The sequence below is a fragment of the Dromiciops gliroides genome, chromosome 3, assembly GCF_019393635.1.
Source record: "Dromiciops gliroides isolate mDroGli1 chromosome 3, mDroGli1.pri, whole genome shotgun sequence".
NCBI classification, from domain to species: Eukaryota; Metazoa; Chordata; class Mammalia; order Microbiotheria; family Microbiotheriidae; genus Dromiciops; species Dromiciops gliroides.
This window is the reverse complement of record NC_057863.1, coordinates 219,305,281-219,329,460: the sequence shown is the minus strand read 5'-3', so window position 1 is coordinate 219,329,460 and position 24,180 is coordinate 219,305,281. Positions and strand designations below refer to the sequence as shown.

General features: G+C 38.4%; 1 protein-coding gene across 4 annotated transcripts in view; it reads right to left on the bottom strand.

The window, feature by feature from the left end:
* Positions 1 to 1,014: 1,014 nt before the first annotated feature.
* Positions 1,015 to 24,180, bottom strand: part of ASB11 (ankyrin repeat and SOCS box containing 11) — a 67,882-nt gene continuing 44,716 nt past the window's right edge. For 3 of the 4 annotated variants that reach the window (XM_043996081.1, XM_043996079.1, XM_043996082.1), the window contains 4 exons: positions 19,035 to 19,185; positions 13,900 to 14,034; positions 11,348 to 11,539; positions 1,015 to 1,288 (listed from right to left, as the gene is read on the bottom strand). In XM_043996081.1, the coding sequence (XP_043852016.1) occupies positions 1,164 to 1,288; positions 11,348 to 11,539; positions 13,900 to 14,034; positions 19,035 to 19,185 (603 nt within the window). In that variant the 3' untranslated portion in view covers positions 1,015 to 1,163. Of the gene's footprint in view, positions 1,289 to 3,677; positions 3,762 to 11,347; positions 11,540 to 13,899; positions 14,035 to 19,034; positions 19,186 to 24,180 lie in introns of those variants that run through there. The other variant, XM_043996080.1, reaches the window with a different exon arrangement.

Here is a 24,180-nt window from a genome sequence, read left to right as displayed (position 1 = left end):
AACAATTTATAAATAATTAGATACAGATAAAGTAAATGGAAGGTAACCTTGGAAAGGTTCTAACAGTTTCTATTGGTTATTTTTAAATGAAATCAGTCAAAATCAAGAAGAATTTATTTTATTCTGCTATAAGCAAGGACAAATAAGTTCTAAATAAGTCACCTGCTCTTAATATGTATGTTGATTCATTAGGGCCTGGAAATTCTTGATGAGATACAGGTTGAATTTACATGACCCAGATCTGAGGTTCCTTCCAACTTTGAGATTCTGTGAGAATACTAAATTAATGAGAATGTGGGTTTTTTTAAATCATATCTGGCTCTTATCAGAAAGAGAAAAGATGATCCCAAAACAGATGATGATTAGAGATTTATTCAAAAAAACTTTGAAAGTATATACTAAAGACAGTAATGTATAATGATTACAAGTGTTCCCATTGATGATCCCAGTTTACTGCAAGAACTTCAATCATCAAATAAATCTTCTATTACATTCATTGCATTGTATGTAACGAGGACAGAAAAAAAAACATTTTAGAAAGCTTTTCATAAATAAGAACTGAAATAAAACTTTTCAAAAGACTTTGTTTACTCCACCAGTTAGCCAGAAGATATAATTAATCACTGCATCCCATTCTGTAAATTGAAAGAATGGATCGAAGTTTTCCTATAATGAATTGCCTTATAGAGGCCTGTAGGTATAACTGTAGGAAAGCTAGATTAGGTAGTGTTAAGGGCTAAAATTCTAGCTAAACTGTCTAAAATATCTAATGAGTGGTCGCCAATAAATTATAAGCTTTAGCAAGAGTTAGACTTTTAAGCATTTATTAAGGAGAATAAGAATTTGGTAAAGAGAGAGAAAGGCCTAGATTCCTATCTATTAAAGGGAGAGCACATTTCTAGCTCCGCTCTCCACCAGAGTCCAAAGGCCAGAACCTGAGACTGAGCGAGCGCCAGTCTCTTCCTTCCTCCTCCCACTAGTCCGCGTCACTTCCTGATGCCAAAGAAAAGACTCCTGGTCTTGCCCTCAAAGACCTTCGCTTCATGGGCAGAACTCTTCTACAGTAAGTCTCCAGCAGGTGGCGTTATTCCAATCGTTACAGTAGCTAGAGTGAAGCTGTTATCTTTTTTTTTCAGGTACCTTTATGCTTTATAGATTTTTATCTATTGATATAAAAGGAATTTTTCAAGTGGCTCTGGAAGACACAGTTGGTAGATAGCATAATGACACGATCGACCCAAGCACTTTCGAATACACAGACGGCAGAGTTGGGCAAGTGAAGAAGGACCTAAAGGAGGAGGGGGAAAAAACCAGTGAGGATGGAAATACATACGAAGCAGAAGAAAAGTCAGAGAGCATTAACAAGGGGAAGAGTTAGTATGGCTTTAAGTTACTCTTTTCAAAAGGGTCTTTTGTGCTGGAGAACACATAATGGAACATTGCTCCCTTCTCAGCACAGAGAGGTGGGGAACTGCTGGGACAGACTGTTATAAACACCATCAGATGTGGTTGACATATTGGATGCTTTTGCTTAATTGTTTTTCTTCGACAAGGGAAAGACTTGGTCTGATGGGGGGAAGAGTTGAAATAACTAGAATGTAAAAATAAAAAGGTATCAAGAAAATGTTTAAAAAGAAAAAAGGGGGGCAGCTAGGTGGCACAGTGGATAAAGCACATGGCATGGATTCAGGAGGACCTGAGTTCAAATCCAGCCTCAGACACTTGACACTTATTACCTGTGGGCAAGTCACTTAACCCTCATTGCCCTGAGGGGGGAACAAAAAGAAAAAGAAAAAGAAAAAAAAAGCTCTTTTCAGAATAAGAATTGTAGAATAGCATAGAAAAAAAAAAACATAAATGGGAAGGATAGCCCGTGTTTATTCTTTTGGAAAGGAAGTATTTGTTTTAATGGATTTTTAAAATAACCAGAGCATGGCCAGGGATGAGGTTTACCAGAGGCAAGTTAGAAATGTAGATATATGCTATTAACACAGTGTAGGTAAAAACACCTTATTGTCAAAGGGATTTAAGATGTCCTATTCTCTCTATTTTTTTTTTTAATTTTCGGTGAGACAATTGGGGTTAAGTGACTTGCCCAAGGTCACACAGCCAGTAAGTGTTAAGTGTCTGAGGCCGGACCTGAACTCAGGTACTCCTGAATCCAGGGCCGGCGCTCTATCCACTGCACCATCTAGCTGCCCCGTCCTATTCTCTCTAATTGAGATTGTTCCTATAAGACATTCTTGTATCACATGTGAACAATAAAGCCTATCCTAGGAGTAAAAGTTTGTGAGTAGGAAAGTGTATGTGAAATTATTTGTCCCGTGGAGATCTGAAAAAAGAGTTATGCAACTGGAAAACAGCTGTGCATAGGAGTTTAGCAAGAAATACTACCCATCCTGACACAGAGAATTGGGAGATGGAGGTAGCCCTGTATCTACAGGAACATTGAACTTGGAATTGATGGAGAGATCTCTTGTGATTTAAATCTTTTTAGCTGACCATTAGGTGGTATTGGTTGAATCCCAAGTAATAACCAGAGGAATCATTGAGTCTTCCAACAAGGAAGATGGATGGTATATGCTACAGTCAAGATACTTCATAGAGGAAGCCTGGACCTGGAAGCTTTTTTGTTTTTGTTTTTGTTTTTGTTTTTGTTTTTGTTTTTGTTTTTGTTTTTGGTGAGGCAATTGGGGTTAAGTCACTTGCCCAGGGTCACACAGCTAGTAAGTGTCAAGTGTCTGAGGCCGGATTTGAACTCAGGTACTCCTGAATCCAGGGCCAGTGCTCTATCCACTGCGCCACCTAGCTGCCCCCCCTGGAAGCTTTTTTGATGGAAGCAAGAAATATAAGAACACTGACAACAGAAAAAGTTATTATGATATCGAGCTGTCCTTTAAAAAAAGAAAAAGAAAAAGGCTCTTTTGTTCTGGAGAACATATCTTCATCCTTACCAAACAAAGGTGGAAGACTACAAGGAGAGAATATTGTGCATATTTTCTGATGCTATTGCTAAGAGGACTAAGCAGGAAATATGTGGGAAGAACTTCAAATTCTCCCCCTTTCCAATATATTCTACCCCACTGTCATGTCTCCCTGTGTGGTCATCTTGTCTGAGGATTCATGAACCAGGAAGCTGCTTCTCCATGGAAGTCTCCCAGAATAATAAGCAAGGAGGACTCAGAAATACAGGGAAATCAAGAGAGGATGAGCTGTAGATGGAACTCAGAAGTGCAGAGGGTGGCAATTTTTATACTCTTTCACTTCTTAATATAACTATCTTGTATGTTTCCTATGCTTAGCTATAGAATTTGTCAACTATGAGAAATTTCTCTTAGAAGAGAAGACTATTGGGGACAGCTTGGTGGAGCAGTGGATAGAGTACCAGCCCTGGAGTCAGAAGGACCTGAGTTCGAATCCGGCCTCAGACACTTGACACTTACTAGCTATGTGACCCTGGGCAGGTCACTTAACCCCAATTGCCTCACCAAAAAAAAAAGGAAGAAGAAGAAGAGAAGCCTATTGTATAAGCTAAAATCCCTTTAGAAATCTTGGGAAGCCATGGACATGTTCAAAATAGTCAAGGAAGGTTTAGGTTGCTGTGGCCCACAAGAACTCCATGTGATTGGGAACTTACCTTGAGAACTTATCAATTGATTTTATTTAAAATCTTGAGGCCCAAGACAAGGGAGCCTTCTTGAGCAGTTGTTAAAATTAAACTTCTTTGGGAGATGGTAATACAGACAGATATTCCAGGTTGCCTAGAAAATTTCAGACACTATGAGTGAACTCTGATATACCTAGTGTTCTTCCTTCTACAACAAACTGTGACATTTAAAGAAGAGATAGAGGAGAGAATAATTTGTTTATAAGAGATTCCTATTCAGGCAAAGGTTACACTAGATGACCTTTTCTGACTCTGAAATCCTATAATCCTAATATGAAAAATTCTGGACCTAGGAGCATTTTTGATAGAACTAAGCAAGAAATGTGTCTTCTCCTAATACTCAGTCAATATGGTGTAGTGAGAAAAGCATGCTGGATTTAGGAGTAGAATCTTAGCTATGCTGGGGTTGGGAAGGATAGCCTTGGTTAGGCCACTTCAATTTTCTGGGGTTCAATTTCTTCATCTGTCCAATGAGAGGAATGGCCAAAATGATCTCCAAGGTTCCTCCCACCTCTAATCAATGATCCTATTATTTTATGATTCTAGTTCTTTGAAAGATACTTAGTGATTCTAAACTGAGATGTAGTGAAGATGATCAAAATTCTTTCTGTGGAGACTCATAGAAAATAATTACTTAAGTCATTAGAGAATATCTAGTTCAGTAGTTGTTTAAATTATAGGAATGACAGATTCCTAGCCAGAGATGGCATACACTTAATAAAGCCTGTTAAGAATACATTTGTCTGGGGGCAGCTAGGTGGCGCAATAGATAAAGCACCAGCTCTGGATTTAGGAGGACCTGAGTTCAAATCTGGCCTCAGATACTTGATACTTATTAGCTGTGTGACCCTGGGCAAGTCACTTAACCCTAATTTCCCTGCAAAAAAAAAGAAAGAAAGAAAGAAAGAAAGAAAGAAAGAAAGAAAGAAAGAAAGAAAGAAAGAAAGAAAGAAAGAAAAGGAAAGAAAAGAGAAGAAAAGAAAAGAAAAGAAAAGAAAAGAAAAGAAAAGAAAAGAAAAGAAAAGAAAAGAAAAGAAAAGAAAAGAAAAGAAAAGAAAAGAAAAGAAAAGAAGGACCTGAGTTCAAATTCAGCCTCAGCTCAGACACTTTACACCTACTAGCTGTGTGTCCCTGGGCAAGTCACTTAACCCCAATTGCCTCACCCCCCCCCAAAAAAAATACATTTGTCTGGTGTCTGTAAAATCAAATCAAAGGGGCTTTAAATTGAAAAGGAATAGATGTAAAATAATCCTAAAGTGGAGGAAAAAGGGGTGCTATAGATGTACAGAGAACTAACTAACCAACTTGGATTTTTAAAATATATGTACAGAAGATGGAATAAAGGACAGGTAATAGAGGATAAATACACAGAATTGTCATAATTCTGTTACAATAATGTCAGGAGTATAAAAGCTTAGAATTAATTGAGCCCAGTGAGGAAAGTCAACAACAAAACAAATATTTTTAGTGCATTATTGGGAGAAGGAAGAATCTCAAAGAAATTCCATGACTGCTACTGGGGGTTGATGGGACAATGATGAATGCCTAACGATTTTTATTTGCTTCTCTTTTCTTGGCCAAGGAGAATGATATTGGGAGTACAAAGAATAAAACAAAAATTGCTTATAGGAGATGCTGTTCAAGGAGGTAGGAAGGGATCACCTCTGTATCCTGGATGAATTTGAGTCATTTGGTGCAGATGAATATCCTCATATACTGAAAGAACTGGACACTGGAATTACAGAGCCATCAGTCAGTGATATTTTAATGACTATGGAAAATAAGAGAAGTACTATAGGAGTAGCGATGGGTGTGTGTTTTCCTAGTTTTCAAAGAAGGCAAGCAAAGTGGATCTGTAACCTGTATGTCAATGGCTCAACTTCATTTCCTGGCAATATTAAAGAGATGGTTATTGAAGTTCTTAAAAAGGATGTGGCAATCACTAAGTCATCATAGCTTCAGCAAGGATAGGTCATAACTAAATAAACTTGTTCCCTTTTTTGATAAGGTTACGAAACTAGGACACCAGGGGAATGGTGTATATAAAATCTGCCTAAAACTTTTCAAAGTGCTTGAGAAAATATCTCAATCTATTCTATTAGAAAATGATGGTACAGCGAGATGTAGACACAACTATCTGAATGGCTGGACTCAAAGAGCAGTCATTAATGGCTCAATGTCAGTTTCCAGTGGAGTCACCCAGAAATTTGTATTTAGCCCTATGCTATTTACTGAATATTTTCATCAATGACTTGGATAAAGGTATAGTCATTTTTTTTTCAAACTCAGATGACAAAAAACTGGCAAGGATAGCTAATACACTGGATGTCAGGTTTCCAAAAGATCATGATGAGATCATTGCTCCAAAGCTAATAAATAAGACATGTAATAGGGATAAATGTAAAGTCTTCCATTTGAGTTCAAAAATTTAATTTCAAAAGTATCAAACAGGGGGTGGAGCCAAGATGGCGGAGGAAAGGCAGTAACCACTCAGACTTCCTGATACAAGTACCCCCCCAAAACCTCCAAACACAGCCAGAAAACAACTCCTGGAGCAGCAGAACCCACAAAAAGATAGCTGAGATTATTTTCCAGCTAAGGACACCTTGGAAGTTTGGCAGAAGGGGGAGCCAGGCTGAAAGTGGAGTCCAGCCCCACAATTGCACTAACACAAATATAGCCCCAGGGAGGCTGCACCAGAGAAACTTACCCCTGAACCTCCAAATCAGCTGCAAGTGCCAGCATCTTCTGGAACTAAGCTCACGGTCTGATGAAAGGGCTGAACAGCTAGCTGGGGGGGAGTCTACGGGGGTGTATGCAGGATTTGGATGTCCTACTGCAACAGGGAACCAGGAAGAAACCTTGAGCATTGGCAGCCCTGGTGGGGGAGAGGGGTGCAGGCTCATCGGAGCTAGCAACCACTGCACATAAAGTTTTGCTGTCTGGTTGATTGGCAAGTTGGTCTGGGGTTATCTACAGACCAGAGAAAGGACCAGGTGAGTGAAGCAACTACCCCTCATTAAATCATAACACCTGGGACTCCCTGAAGCTTGGGACCGTATATCCTGGAAGCAGAACCCCACACTAAGAAGGAGTTAAAAGTCAAGTGAAAGATGGGCTGGATGAGCAGGCAGAGAAAATTTCAAACTGTAGAAAGCTTCTTTAGTGATAAGGAAGATTGAGATGCACCCTCAGAAGAGGATAGCAACATCAGGGCCCCTACATCTAAAGCTTCCAAGAAAAATATGAATTGGTCTCAGGCCATGGAGGCACTCAAAAAGGACTTTGAAGATAAAGACAGAGAGGTAGAGGAAAAATGGAAAGCGAAATGCAGGAAAGACATGAGAAAAAAGTCAACAGCTTGAAAAGCCAAATGGAAAAGCTCTCTGATGAAAATAATTGCCTAAGAATTAGGATTGAACAAATGGAAGCCAGTGACTTTATGAGAAACCAAGACACAATAAAGCAAATCCAAATGAATAAAAAAAATAGAGGGCAATGTGAAATATCTTCTTCAAAAAACTGCCGACCTGGAAAATAGATCCAGGAAAGATAATCTGGAAATTATTGTACTATCTGAAAACCACGATCAAGGAAAGAACTTAGATATCATCTTCCAGGAAATTATCAAGGAAAATTGCCCTGATATTCTAGAAGCAAAAGTTAAAATAGAAATTGAAAGAATCCACTGATCACTTCTTGAAAGAGATCCCAAAAGGAAAACTCCCAGGAATATTATAGCCAAATTCCAGAGCTCCCAGGTCAAAAAGCTGCCAAAAAAGAAAGAATTCAAGTACTGTGGAGCCACAATCAGGATAGCACAAGATCCAGCAGCTTCTACATGAAAGGATCAGAGGGAATGGAATATGATATTCCAGAAGTCAAAGGAATTGGGATTACAACCAAAAATCACCTATCCAGCAAAACTGAGTATAATCTTTCAGAGGAAAAATAGGACTTTGATGAAAAAGAGGACTTTCAAATATTTGTGATGAAAAGACCTGAAATGAATGGAAAATTTGACTTTCAAATAGAAGACCCTAGAGAACCGTAAAAAGGTAAATAGGAAAAAGAAATTAAGAGGGATGTTAAAAGGTTAAACTTCTTATGTTCCTACATGGGAAGATGATATGTCTAACTCATAAAACCTTTCTCAGTATTAGGGCAGATGATAGAAATAAATTTAGGCAGAGGGTACAGGTGAGAATTGATTATGAAGGGATGATATCAGCAAAGTATTTATTTTTTGTTTATCTCTTTTTGTGGGGTGGTTGGAGTTGGGTGACATGCCTGGGGTCATGCAGTAGGTGAGTGCCTTGGGTCTGAGGATGGATTTGGGCTTGGGTCCTCTGGGGTCTACGGTGAGTGCTTTGTCCACTGTGTCACCTAGCTGCCTCATGATGACATCTTTAGGATAAAATTGAGGGGTGAGAGGAATGTACTGGGGAAGGAGGAAAGGGAGGAAAGAGCTTATGGAGTAGGGGGAGAGATAGGGAGGAGCAGGGCAGTAAATGCACTTTACACTCATCAGAATAGGCTCAAAGACCTTAATCTCATCAGAATTGGCTCAAGGAGGGAATAACATACATACTCAAGTGGGTGGAATAATCTATCTAACCCTTCAGGAAAATATGAGGGGAAGGAGATAAGGAGGGAGGGACAAAAGAAGGGAGGGCAGATTGGGGGATGGGGCAGTCAGAAGCAAATCCCTTTTGAAGAGGGATAGGGTAAAAGAAGATATATAATAGAGTAAATATCATGGGTAAGGGAATAGGATAGAAGGAAACAGTTAACAATAGGAATTGTGAAAAAGAGAAAAGGGAAAAAAGTGCCAAATAAATCTTTTAAAAATCTCATGGTTTCAGTAAACTGCAAGCTCAATATGAGTCAATAATATGAAATGGCAACTAATGATGACATCTTAAGGAGCATTAAAAGAGGTAGTGTGTTGGATCAGAAATGTAACAATGCTTTTGTATTCTTCTTTGTTCTGAACATATGTAGAATATTGTGTTGAGTTCTGAGTGTCAAAGTATATGATAGGTCCATGGGAGGACAATTTGGATAATAAAGAGCCTTGAGTTCATATAAGGATAAGTTATAAATAAATAAACTGAGTTTGTTTAGCCTGGAAGATGAAAGACAGAAATCTGAAGAAAGATATTGGAACATCATTAAAAACAAAAAAGTCCATGAACTGACACTTTTTGACCCTGAGTTCACTTGACACCCTTCTGGCAATAAGACTGTACTAACAGACCCAAGAACACAACAGAAGCTTAAAACAAGATCCACATACTTTTCCCTGGTCCCTTATCTCCCTTTCCAGTGCCATCCAGACCCCAACTTCAAGCTGTGGAAATTTGCTCTGGATGGGACAGACAGTTGGGTGACCACAGCCCATTAGGAACAAAAGCCTACTGGGGGGCCACAGCACATAGAATCAACATTGCAAAGCTCTGAACTGCCAGTACTAGGGCAAAAAAACCTAATGCATAATTTGGGGGCTATGCAACATTCTACCAAGCCTGAGAGAAAGAACATAGCATCTAGCTGGGGCCAGTTCTGACCATCCAAAAGTCCATTGGGGCAGAAACCTAAGTAGGTGAACCATTGTGAGAGAAGGCTAAGGTGCTTTGAGACACAGTCCCCAAGGAAACCACAATTAAAGGGGAGGGAGTCAGAAAGTGAGTGATAGGGAAAATAAGAGTGGAAAAAAAGACCAAAATTACCAGGATTTCAGGAAGAAGAAAACTCAAAGATCTTGAACATAAACAGAAAAATCAACAAGAAAAACAGTAACAACAGAAGGAAATGTGGCATTTAGGTATCTATAAATATTTACTGTAAAACAAAGAAAAATGATTCAACACTTGATAAGACAGAGGACCCTGTGGTGTTTGAGGAGAATATGGAACAATACAATGTTCATGAGTGATTCAAAAGAGAAATGATAAATAGCAGAACAGAATTGATGGTCTAAAAGCAAAAATAATGGGCAGAATGGCAGACTAGAAAAACTGGAATCTGCAATAGCAAGCCTCACCAAAAAGAGAATAATAGATTAGGTATGAAAGTACACAGAAGTGAAAGACAATCTAGAAGAATAAAGCAAAACTCAATACTATTAAAAGAAATTAGGGGGCAGCTCGGTGGCACAGTGGATAAAGCACCAGTCCTGGATTCAGGAGGACCTGAGTTCAAATCTGGCCTCAGACACTTGACACTTACTAGTTGTGTGATCCTGGACAAGTCACTTAACCTTCATTGCCCCACCCCCCCCAAAAAAATATATATGCTCATTATGCAAGCAAAACATACTAATCTTGAAAACAGGTTGCATAGAGACAGCCAAAGGATCATAGCTCTCCCAGAAGAACACAACAGGACAAAAAAACCTTAACACCATAATGAAGGAAATGATAGAAGAGAAATAACCAGATCTTCTGAACAGAAAATGAAATTTCAATTGAAAGAATCCACAGAGCACCTTGAGGGGGAAAAAATACCACAACCTAAGGCTGTAAACACATAGTGGTTAAGTTTAATAATTTAAATCAGAAACAAGAAGTTCTTCAAGTGATCAGGAGAAAGACTTTCAAGTACAAAGGACATTTGAATAATGCAAAACTATTCTGTACCCATTAGAAAATGTAGGAGTGAATGGCATAATGTATTTCAAAGAGCAGTGGAAATCAGGATGTAGCCCAGGGTGACCTACCCTGCAAATCAAAATTTAACTATACAGGAAGAAAGATGGGGGTTCAGTAATAAGGCAGAATTGGAACTATTTTTAGAATTCATTTAGTGGATTAAAATTTTTTCTTTTTCTGTCTAGGAAATTATATTTGCTTCTTCAAGCAAATAGTGAAAATGTGAGTGAAACAATTGGGAATAAAATACCATCAATTAGTTCCTGATCTGGATAAAAGGTCATCACCGCAACTGGCACATTGTACTCATTGAACATATGCTTGTTGATTGACTGATGAATTGGTCATTCAGAGTTTTCAGAGTAAGTACTTTCTGTTCTCACCATTCCTAGATTAGTTATTTCAAATTTGCCTCTGGATTTCCTCTAAATATAACAGCCATATTTGGTTCAAATTAGGCTTATATCCTGGTCAAGGTAGAGTATTTCTGTACTCTTAGAGTAAGGCCACTTTTTTCCGGTATTATTTTTTCCATGCTAGAGGAAAATAGCAATAGCAGTTCAGCACTATAGATCTAGTCCTTAGTTATTATGTAATAATTATGAGATACCAGAGGATATAAAGGAAGGAAAAAAGCTCAGTGAGTAAGAAAACTCAGTCGTGATAGGATTTTTGTACTTTCCTTCCATCACCAAGACTCCCTGCACCCAGTTCTTAGCTTCTACCACAATGCCAGCCACATAGTAGTCATTTAATAAAATGATTGTTGAATGAACGAATCAATTAGCCCATTAGACAGTCAAAAAGTGTTTATTAAGTATTTACTAGTGCCAGGCACTGTGTTGAGAAAAGAAAAAAAAAGTCCCTACCCTCTAGGAGGATACATTCTAAACATGGAGACAACATGTAAATAATTAGTTATATACAAGACAGACAATAGATAGGAGGTAATCTCAGAGGGGAAGGCACTAGCAACATGGAAGAAAGACAGAGACAAAGCCAGAGGGGAGGGGGGAGCACTTATTACCTTCCCAAAGAAGGAGTGCCTGTTCCACACTGCTCTGGGGAGCTGCCAGATCAAGAGCACACTTCCCTTGGTGGTTTAAACGTCTCAGGCTCGCACCATAGTCTGCTAATAGATTGATGACTTCTGCACTGGATTGCCTGGCCGCTGCATGCAGTGGGGTATCCAACCATTTGCCTTGGTTGACACTGGCTCCTTAAAAAAACAGACATATCACAAGATATTATTGAGTACTTAGAAATATTTCAAAATATATGATAGAGAAGCATGATAAACCTAAAGTCTGGAGTTACATTTAGGAACACTCTAATTGCCAGTAAGGATTGGATGCATTTCTCAGAAAATGGTCAATTTTCCATAGTAGCATTCATTATTAAGTGTTTATAATAGTACAAAGCATTATGATAATCGCTGGGAAACAAATAGAAAAGACAGTCCCAGTCCAAAGGGACTCTCCTTATAATGATGGAAACAATACATATGGTAGGTTTTAGTTAAAGTCAGATGGAAAGATGCTCTGGTCCTTAGGGTACAATAACAAAACACGTTAATGCTTTTTTCTGTAATAACATTTCCACTGTTAAAAATCATACCAGTTTCTGAATGTTGAACTATTTATGGTACGAAGGACTTTGTTGGCAAGAACTCTCTTCGCTGGGTCTTCAGTAGCTGATTCTGTAACATGAGCAGGAATATTTGTCGGGCTCCATCTGAGCAGGGGTTACTTTTGTTAAGGGCTAAAATTCTAGCTAGTCTGTCTAAAATATATAATGAGTGGTCACCAATAAATTATAAGCTTTAGCAAGAGTTAGACTTTTAAGCATTTATTAAGGAGAATAAGAATTTGGTAAAGAGAGAGAAAGGCATAGATTCCTATCTATTAAAGAGAGAGCACATTTCTAGCTCCGCTCTCCACCAGAGTCCAAAGGAAAAGAGAGAGAGTCAGAGCACCCAGCTCTTCCTTCTTCCTCCCACTAGCAAATGTCACTTCCTGACGCCAAAGAAAAGACTCCTGGTCTTGCCCTCAAAGACCTTCACTTCATGGGTGGAACTCTTCTACAGTAAGTCTCCAGCAGGTGGCGTCATTCCAATCGTTACACTTTCTAGGATTGTAGTGGAAGGCATGGAGCTGGAAGCACCGCTATTCCCAAGACTCTTGGCTTCCAAATCTTGGGTCATCCTTCTCAGGGTCTGAGGTGAGATGATGGTCATTGTGGTGGTTGTGGTTTCACTAGCTTGGCACATGCTTCCACTTTACTCTCTTACAGTGACTTGCTGCTTTAAATAGGCTATCTTGCCTGCTGTGTGTGAATGTAAGCTCCTTAACTACATAGCCTGTTTTTTCATTTTGTTTTTATAACCTCGGTATCTAGCATAGAGCCTTGCATAGAGTAGGTGCTTAATTTAATAAATGCTTGTTTTATTACATTATGTTGGATTGGACTCAATGGCTTATTAAGGCTTAGATTATCTGGAAAACTGTCTAGAATAGAGATTATTTCAAAGTATTTTGATGAAAGGATATAAAAAGTTAAAGATTTTTCCCCTTGAATATTGGTTACTTCAAAAAAACTTTTTTGCCTATGAGAAGTGTGTAACAAAAGTATGAGCTTTCAGATTAAGTTCTTTAGAAAAGGTTATAGCTTAATTCCAAAATTCTCAGGATACAATTTACCAAGAGGTTGTTTTTATTTTTTTATAAACATTAAGGCAATAAGGAAATAAGGAAATCTAAAATCTAGTATTTTTTTCTTGAAAATTAAATTTCTCACTTAAACAACCTTTATTTCAATGACCAGACCTTGTGAATTCACAAATTAATGTGCCCACACAAATTTACTTACCTGTTCCTCTTGTCATTGGGTTCTTTTATTAGTATAAAATCACTAAAGTAATGATTAGAAATGATGTGAAGGAGATCTGCTGAGTGTTGCCCTAGAGTCAACGTAATTACCATCAGTTGAACTTGTTAAACCCCAGGGCAAAACAAATCAGTTCCCAGTCTCTGAAAAGCTCTGATTATTAGGTCTCTAGCAGAAAAACAACAGAAAATCTAGCTTAGTCAGAATTGCCTCATGTTAGAAAAAAATAGGTCAGATTATTTCAAGGTTGATCCAAAGATGATGACTTAGTTCAACTTTAGGCCAAGACTGAGCTAGTCATCTAGAGCTTTTGTGAACTGAACTGGGCTCTTAAGTCAGCCTCTACAAGTATGGTAGCCTTCTCTCCATCTTGCAGCTCTCCCTGTATCTAACTTAACATTGGAATAGTTTCAATGCCAATCACAGCGTGAATTGGCTTTTCTGCCTACTTCTGACAGAACACTTAAGAATTTAAACTGGTTCATTGTGTGAAAAGATTAATTCAAGTCTTGTGGCTAACTAAAAACCAAAGTAATGAATTAAAAGAACTTGAGTATCTCTAGAATGAGGGGTATTTGCCTTTGTTGACAGTAGGAAATTTTCTTTTGGTAAGACCATCATCTTAGAAACCATGAAGGGTGATTATTAACCTTGCATTCATGTCATGGACATGAAAAGATTGCTTAAGGTTACCTAGCTCCAGGAGCTTCTTGACACAATCTGTCCGTTGAAAGTTGCAGGCCACATACAGTGGAGTTCCATGCTGGGGAGCTTCTTGGTCAATATTAACATTGTTTGCGAGCAGGATTTCCATACACTCCCTGTGACCTAATTAACAGAGAAGATAACTTCATATAAAAGAAGGAAGCTGTTGAATGTTCAAAGAATCAGAGAATTTTGGAGTTGAAAGGGATGTTCTGGTCATTTAAAACATGCTTTCATTTTGCAGATGAGGAAATTGAAGGACAATGAGGTAAAAGTAAGGCACTTCCCCAACACCACATAACTTGTCAGTGACAAGAATCAGGGTAAAAACCTAGGCCTCTACTCTCAGTCAATTGGACATTCTATTAAATTCCACCTGTTTTATTTTTCACACATCCAGATATGACTGTGTTTCTGAGAAATCTAAACATACTAGTGAAAGTAAAAAACCCACATGTATACATTGTAATAGTATTGTAAGATAAACTATAAAGTCATCTGAAAAGTACTTCAGGTACTATACCTGATTCATGATTTTTTAAAAAAACACACACTATTCATTCTTTTTGGGTTTTTTGTTTTGTTTTGGTTTGGTTTGGTTTAGGTTTTTTGCGGGGCAATGAGGGTTAAGTGATTTGCCCAGGGTCACACAGCTAGTAAATGTCAAGTGTCTGAGGCTGGATTTGAACTCGGGTACTCCTGAATCCAGGGCCAGTGCTTTATCCACTGCACTGCCACCTAGCTGCCCCCCACACTATTCATTCTTAAACTGAACATCTCCTCATCTCAAGCATTTCTTTGTAGATAAGCCAGTCACTTTTAAGAACTCATTTATGAAGTGATTGAAAACAATTTTACAAGTTGGCGTGGCTATGATCATGAAACTGTCTGTGGACTTTTATGTTCCCAAATTCCTTTTGAAATAAGTAAAATAAAGTGTTTTTTTTTATTTTCAAAGGGTGGGTAGGATTCAGGAGAGAAGCACTGAAAGGCAATGACAGTCATATATAGGTCATATTCAGTGTGTGTGTGTATACTTGAGTGTGTATGTAAAACATCAGTTCATAGATTCAGAGCTGGAAGGGACTTTAGAAGCCATCAAATTAGTTGGAAATCTATTAAGAATGGGTTTAGGGGCAGCTAGGTGGTGCAGTGAATGGAGCACTGGCCCTGGAGTCAGGAGTACCTGAGTTCAAATCCGGACTCAGACAAGTAACACTTACTAGCTGTGTGACCCTGGGCAAGTCACTTAACCCCAATTGCCTCACTTTATTAAAAAAAAAAAAAGGAGGAAAAAAAAAAAAAGAATGGGTTTGGGGGCAGCTAAGTGGTACAGTGGATAGAGCACGACCTTGGAGTCAGGAGGACCTGTGTTCAAATCCGGCCTCAGACACTTGACACTTATTAGCTGTGTGACCCTAGGCAAGTCACTTAGCCGCAATTGCCTCACCAAAAAAAAAAAAAAAAGAAAAAGAAAGAAAAACAGAAGAATGGGCTTTGAGTCTAACTTCTAACATAATGACAAATTAGCTTTTATTAATTTCAAGTACATATAATATGTGGAACTAGGCCAACTAAGTATTGATCAGTAAAGGTCCTTAGAATGCTTATCTAATGAAATGACAAAAGTGACTTATAATTATAGTGATTACTTTATGTCAACGAGTGTTTCTGAAGTTCTCAAGGTTTTCTGTAAGCATTTATTGCCTTTGGTAGCTTATTCCCCTTTAAAATCTTGTTTATTTCTTTAATTTATTTAACAACCTCTTTCTTTACAGATAACACAAAGGCAAACTTCTTTCCAGTCCTCTCAGAATTATCACAACTTAAAAATTAATGGAGTGAATTTGTTTGGGTATGTGTGCACAGAGTTATGTCTGCATAGGCATACAAAGTCAGGAATTAGGATTCTACTTGTATTTTCTGAAGGAAAATGGGTTAATTTAAGTAAAACACTACTCCTTGTTTACAAATACTAGTAAAGAAAAGTATTGCCTGAGACTGAGACTCAGTTAGAAATATGAAAATTTAGAAGAATTTCTGAACATAATTGTGAAATTCGAAACATATCCAGTTATTTGTGCATATAAATGGTTTAAATGAAGGCAGAATGTCTCTCTCCAAAAATAATGATTAATTTTGAAAAAAGAACCATGAATAGATTCTAATTAATGAATTTACTAATGGTTCTTTAATTCTGGATAATAAATACTGTTCAGTCTTTAGCTATAATATGTATTTTATACACATATGTATGAGGATAGCCTAGCATATGTTTGCGTTTGTTTTATGGTCCAGGTGTGAGTAGATGGACCCTGCTCAATGTTCAAAGAAACTATTTAGGTCATTCAAGACCAACTCTCATTTGTCAGCCCTTAAAAGAGAAAGAGATATTTCTGGCTAAAGAAAAAAAAAAGACTTTCTAAAGCACTTTATAAGATTACCATCAAAGTATACAACCTCAATATCTGGAGTTCTATCCCAAACTATAGTGTATCTTCAGGCAATCAAATAATCTTTGCTGAATGCCACCAAATGTCTAGTATATCATGAAATGAGAACAGGGAGAAATAAAATGTTTGTGTCTTATAACATCATTCAAAGAGCCTCAATAACTGACCTGTTTGACTGGGACAAATTACTACTTACTCCCTGCCTCAGTTTATTTATCTCTAAAATAAAGCAATATTCATCCTTTAATATATGACCAAAGATTATGTGTTTAAAGTATCTTAGACTTCTTTTATTTATTTGTTTGTTTGTTTGTTTATTTATTTAGCGTGGCAATGGGGGTTAAGTGACTTGCCCAGGGTCACATAGCTAGTAAGTGTCAAGTGTCTGAGGCTGGATTTGAACTCAGGTACTCCTGAATCCAGGGCCGATGCTTTATCCACTGTACCACCTAGCTGCCCCAGACTTCTTTAAAAAAAAAAAAAAAGATGCTTTAAAAAAAAACATTCAAAGTCTTTATGTCTTTAAGATGGACAGAAATACTCTGAATAACTTAGAGGCAACAGTTGCTCTTTGAATATGACCTATGACCAATTGTCCTTTCCCTTCAGTGCTTATCTTACAGAATCATACCCATTCTTTGGAAATAAAATACTTGACTTTATTTTCCTTATTTCAAAAGGAATTGAGAACATAAGGTTCCACGGAAAGTTTCATGATCATAGCCAAGTCAACTTGTGAACTCATTTTCAATCACTTCATAATTGGGTTCTTAAAGTAACTGGCTCATCTACAAAGAAATACTTGAGGTGAATAGTTGTTTTTATTCTAAATCACATCTTGTATCTGAAGTAGTTTTCAGATCATTTTATCATTTATCTTACAATATCAGTACAGTGTGTAATCTTAATGCAGCACTTAGGATGGCTGCAACTTTGCTTTTGTAGACTTGCTAGCAAGCAAACTAGCAAAAAGTCCGCCTAGGGACTGAGCATCATTCTTGTGAACATGCTATAGAAGCAGCCCACAGGAGACAGGAGGGCAGGAGAGGATCTCAGACCCAAGGAGATTGTGAGAAGAGTTGCTTCACCTCTGAAAATTTAAAGTTAAAGTATTCAAATTAATACAATAGTCTATTACCTCCCACACCTCCATCCCCATTCCCCCAGGAACATAAGGTATAGACAGTCAAGAAGTAGAGAGATTAGAATATTTCTTTTAAGGTTAATGCCTAATTAATTTTCTATCTAATGTGTCCCCCCACCTCAATTTTCTCCCAATTCCAGGCCATCTTCCACTCAGCTGCCAAAGTGATTTCCTAAATTTCTGTTTTGACTGCGTTCATCCCTTTTCCCCACCTCAATAAATTCCAATGGCTCCCCATTATCTCTAGGATAGACTAAAAACTTCTCCATCAGGCATTTAAAGCTCATCAGAATGTGATCACTCCCTGACTTTCCACTCTCCTTACACTCTTATATTCCTCTCAACAAGATCCACCTCTGTTGTTCCATGCCCAGTTTGAAAAGCATGGCATAGTGGAAAATAGAGCTGGCTTGGAAGCCGGAAAGACCTAGGTTCAAGTCTTACTTCTGATATGTCCTGGCTGTGGAATCCTGGGCAAGTTATTTCAACTCTTAGTGTTCTCTAGGCCAAAGCTACTTAAACCGTGGGTCACAACCCCATATGGGATTGCATAACTGAATATGAAGGGTCATGAAAAATTTGGCAACAGAAAAAGATCATGTATACCTTATTTTATATATCTATATACCTGGTGTCACATAAAAATTTCTCTGGCAAAAAGGGGTCATGAGTGGAAAAAGTTTAAAAAGCCCTACACTCTAGGCAATTCTCTAGGACTATTAAGTATTCCAAAGAAGGTGCTGACCTGCATTGGTGGAGGGAATTTTCCCACTTGGGAGTCTTCTATGCCAATAAAAACACACATCCAACCCCTATCCCTATGTATACACTTATATATGTGCAGTGGACATAATCTTCCCCATTTGTGGTAAAAAATATGAAAGTTTTTAACAGTCGGTTAGGATAACTGAAAGATGCCAGTTTTTGAAGGACCACCCTTTTGGGGAGGAGACGAACAGTCCGCCTGCTGCGCACGTCAGACTGCCTGCGGCGCACTCGACTTCCGGGGTGGAGAGAACGGAAGTGGGGCTTTTCCTGCTTGGCTGGGCTCCTGATGGCGCAGCACAGACGGTCTCTCTCTAAAGGTGGCCTTTTCGGTTTGGTGAGTTTTTATAAGGAATATAGACTAAGCTTAGATTTAAGACGATTTGTATTGTGTTTCTACTTTCCTATCCTTTTAATCAACATCACCTTGTGACTACCATAACAATAAATAAAAGGTCTATCTAGAAAACCAAAAGCTTCTTCCATTTACTAGTCTGGGAGATAAATTAAGGGAAAGGTTAAGTAGAGGAGATTTATGATCTAATATCCAATTTTAAATCTCACACCATTAGAATGTAACCTTCTTGAAGTCAGGAACTATTCCACTTTCTTCTTAGGCCCATAGTTCCTGGCACAAAGAGCACTTAATAAATGCTTGTCGATTGATTATGTAAAGTCCCTCAAATACACAGTCGAGGGACATTGAAGCCTATGCTGGGGCCTTGGGGTGCCCAGGTTGGAAGCCTGTCTCCTCACCTTACCTCTCTTTACGGCTTCATGGATGGGTGAAGCCAGGTGATCATCCAGTTGTGGCTTGGCCCCAAATGCAAGGAGCAGGTTGACACAGGCAGGACTGCCACTACAACAGGCATTAAAGAGAGGTGTGACTCCATGCACGGTGGTTCCATTTACCTGGTGACAGGAATAACACTTTTTAAAAAATCACATTTTAGAGTTTCCGAAGACTTTTTAAGTATTCTATCCTCACAACTGTGAGCTAAGAAGGGAATCCGTCATGTCTGTTTTATAGAAGAATTTTTCCCCAAAAAAAGAAAATAACATTTGTGCTTATTTTATAAAAGTCTATAAGTTGCCTGACTTCATAGAGTCAATAAGTGGCAGAGGTAGAATCACAACCCAGGTACTTGGCCTCAATTCAGTGTGTTCAATACTACACAATGCCACACTGTGCTACCTCTGATGTTTACCACTGATGTGTCCTTGGGTAAATTGTTTAACTTCTTTGGGCCTCGGTTTCCTTATCTCTAAAGTAAAGGAGTTGGATTAATTGGTCTCTAAGGTCCCCTTCACTTTAGATTTATGGTCTGAGGATCCCATCAACCTAACAGCCTCTCTGCAAAGAACTAGTGAGAGGAAAAGTGAATACCTCTTGAAGATTGTGTTTTTCAAATAATTCTTGCTCAAGATATTAAAGAAAGAGGGAAAAGACCCAAATGCAAAAATATATTTATAGCAAAAATGTTTGTTATAGCAAAGAACTGGAAACAAAGGGAGTGCCCATCAATGGGGCATGACTGAACAAGTTATGATAAATTAATATAATGGAATATTATGAAGTCATAAGATATATAAAAGAGATGGTTCAGAAAAACGGGGAATAGAGTGTAAAACTGAACTCATTATCTTCCCACCTAAAGCCTCCCCTCTTCCTAACTTCCTTATTACTGTCAAGGGTACTAGCATATTCCCAAGTACCCTAACCCACAACCTAGGTTGTTATCCTGGAAATTTGTCACTATCTCTCAATAGCCCCCAACCCTCAGTACCATAGCCAATCTGTTGCCAAAGGCCTGTAGATTTTACTTCAAAACATCTCTCAAATATGCTCCCTTCTCTCCTCTGACATTTCTTCTAACTTGGTGCTAACCCTCATCACCTCATGCCTAGACTAGTGCAAAAACCTTCTGGTTGTCTCCCTGTCAGAAGCCTTTCTCTACTCCATTTTATCTCCCACTCAGCTAAGTGATCTTCCTTAAAATCTGAATCTGACCATGTTACCCCCTACTCAATAAATTCATATGGCTCCCTATGGCCTCCAGGATCAAACATAAAATATTCAGTTTAGTTTTTAAATTTCTTCATAAGTCCTTTCAAAAGTCCCCTTCCCCACCTCCAGTGTTCTTACACTTTGTAGCATACCTCTCTGACATACTCAATGTTTGATCATGAAGGTTATAGGGAGCCACTAGCATTTACTGAGTAGGGGGTAGCATGGTCAGATCCACATTTAAGGAAGATCACTTAGATGAGTGGGGGATGAAATGGAGTTGGGGGTGCTATTCCTTGAACAAGAACGTCTACCTCCCAACTCCAGTCATTTTCACCAGTCAGCTTTCATGCCCAGAATTCCTCTCATCTCTGCTTTCTGGCTTTCTTGGCTTCTGTTAAGTTCCAGGTAAAAATCCATCTTCTATAGGAAGCTTTTCCCAATCTCCATGGGATTCTCTTACACACAACTACCAACAGAAATCAAGAAGAGAAACTGGGCAACACTTTTAAAAATCCCCATGGGAAAAGCTTCCTGTAGAAGATGGAATTTTAGCTGGGACTTAACAGAAGCTAGGCAAGCCTAAAAGAGGAAATGAGAAGCATTCTGTTCATTGTTTCCAATTTTTCCAGTACAGAGTTTTTCACACATAGTTGTTTGCACGATGTTTTGCCAATTAAACTTTAAGTTCCTTGAGATGAGGGGTTTTCTTTTACTAGACACATAGCAGATGCTTAATAAAATATTTATTTATTTATTTACTAACTTATTGACTGATGAGGGAACCTATCTCTTGACAGAAGAGTGATGGACTACTACTACATATACAGAATTAGACATCCAGTTTGGGACATGGCAAATGTATGGATTTGTTTTGTTTAACTCTGCTTATTTGTTATAAGGATCATAGGGTTTGGTTTGATTTTCCTGTTGTTGTTTTACTCTGGAGGAACATCCCAGAGGAAAGAAAGGATAGGATTGGCAGAAGAAAAAGAAGAAGAAGAAGAAGAAGAAGAAGAAGAAGAAGAAGAAGAAGAAGAAGAAGAAGAGACTATTTTTGAAGCATATTTTAATATTCACAGAAGAAACATAAAGGAAGTTCAGAAGGAAATTCAGACAAGAAAGCTGTGAAAGAAACATGTGTTATTTGCTTTTTTCTGTAAAGCAAGCCATATATATCATAGTCTCACATTTAATCCTATTTTTCTTTTCTACTTTCTATATAGAGATGTTCCTTTTTAATTTTTTTTGGTGTTCATCAAATTCAGAATAAAGAATTATTTTCAAAAACTAAATGTTGTAAAATTATAAAAAAATAAGCTTAGCCCCACAAAACAGGTGTAAGAATGTGCATCACTCCCTTCTTTGCAGATGTGTTGGGGCCGAGGGGAGAGGCAGCAGAGTGAGTAATTAGCAAAAATTGTCTATGAGGGTGGAACCCTACATATCATATCCAATTTGATTGATGTGTTGGTTAGTTTTCTGAACTATTAACAGTTTGTTTTCTTTTTCTTCATTCTTTATCATAAAGGATGACTCTCTAGAAGGAGGTGGAATATGTTGGAAAATATACAAATAAAAGATAACAATTTTTTAAAAATTAAGGGAAAAAATTATACCTCCCATGACAGCTGCAAGATACCACGATGTGATGTAGAAGGAAAATTTCAAAAGCTTACCATGTTTTGGAGATTATTTTACACACAAGTACTATCAGAAATCATGAGGCGACACTGGGCAACACTTTTAAAGATGTATTTATCAGAGACTGAGCCAATATGACAGAGAAGAGGAAGCAACCTGGCTGAACTCTCTCAATATTCCTCTCTAAACAACTTTAAAATAACACCTCAAATAAAATTTTGGAGAGTCAGAGCAAACAAATGGCTGGAGTGAGACCACTTGCCAGCCCAAGACAATTTAGGAGGTTGGCTGGAGAAGTCTGTGACATGGGGGTGGTGACTGGCCCAGAGCACAGCACGTACCCCAGCAACAGCAGCAGCAGCATCCTCAGGAGTTCTTAGCCCATGGTTGGTAAGGGGGTAGTACAGCTGGTCAGAAAGAGCTTACAGGAGTCCTCTGCTGGGGCAGGGTTCAGGACCCTGTTGTATTTCCGATTTGTAGTTCTGTGTCACAGTTCCAGGACAAAAAGAGCATAAGCACTTACAGCCACAGGGGTACTAGGGCTCTGGTCACAGTTCCAAGGCAGAGAGGAGCAGAAGCTTTGCTGCCACAGAAGAGGAGAGGCCCAAGTCATGGTTTGGGGGCCAAAAGAGCCATAATACTTGTGGGCACAGGGGACCTGGCCTCTGTTCCAAGGCAGAAAGGAACACTAGGGGCAGCTACGTGGAACAGTGGATAAAGCACCAACCTTGAATTCAGGAATACCTGAGTTCAAATCTGGCTTCAGACACTTGAAAATTACTAGCTGTGTGACCCTGGGCAAGTCACTTAACCCCCATTGCCCTGCAAAAAAAAAGAAAGGAGCACTAGTTCCTATAACTAGTACAAGGGACCTGGTTACAGTTCTAGAGCTGAGTGGAACATTAGCACTTACAGCTTTAGGAGAACAAGGGCCCCTCCTCGGTAAAAACCAGAGCACAGGTCAGGAGAGCAGTGACCACACCTTTCTTTGGATCATATCACCTCAGAAGTACTGAAAACTTAGAGAATCCCAGAACTAGTTTGGAAAACAGAAGCATTAAAAACCTGAAGCTTGGAACAGTGCCCCCCTTCACCTCAGGAGCAGAGCTCAATTTTAACATAAAGTTAAAAATTAAGAAGCAGGCTAGGTCTAAATCTCTAATGATTAGAGAGATGCAAATTAAAACAACTCTGAGGTACCACCTGACACCTATCAGATTGGCTAAGATTACAAAAAAGGAAAATAATAAATGTTGGAGAAGCTGTGGAAAAATTGGAACACTAGTGCATTGTTGGTGGAGGTGTGAACTGATCCAACCATTCTGGAGAGCAATTTGGAATTATGCCCAAAGGGCGATAAAGCTGTGCATACCCTTTGACCCAGCAATACCATTTTTGGGTCTTTTGCCCAAAGAAATCATGGAAAGGGAAAAGGGACCCACATGTACAATAATATTTATAGCTGCTCTTTATGTGGTGGCAAGGAATTGGAAGTTGAGGGGATGCCCATCAATTGGGGAATGGCTGGAAAAGTTGTGGTATATGAATACAATGGAATACTATTGTGCTATAAGAAACAATGAGCAGGAGGAGTTCAGAGAAACCTGGAGGGTCTTGTGTGGGCTGATGATGAGTGAGATGAGCAGAACCAGAACACTGTACACAGTATTATCAACATTGAGTGTTGATCTACTGTGATGGACTATATTCTTCTCACCAATGCAATGGTACAGAAGAGTTCCAGGGAACTCATGATAGAAGAGGATATCCAAATCCAGGGAAAAAAAAAAAGAACTATGGAGTAGATGCTGAATGAACCATACTATTTCTTTTGGTTTTGGTGCTGATGTTTTTCTATTTTGAGGTTTTTCGTCATTGCTCTGATTTTTCTCTTATAACATGACTAATGCAGAAATATGTTTAATATTATCATGTATATATATATATATATAACCTATATCAGATTACCCGCTGTCTAGGGGAGGGGAAAAGGAGGGGAGGGAGAGAGAAAAATCTGAAATTGGAAAGCTTGTATAAACAAAAGTTGAGAACTATCTTTACATGTAATGGGAAAAAAATAAAATACTTTATTAATTTAAAAAAAAAACAGAAAAAAGGAGCAGCCTAGGAAAATGAACAAATAACAAAAGAGCCTGACCATAAAAAGCTAATATGGTGACAGGAAGATCAAGAAACAATCAGAAGACAACAATGTCAAAACAGCTAAAAGTAAAGCCTCAAAGACAAATAGGAAT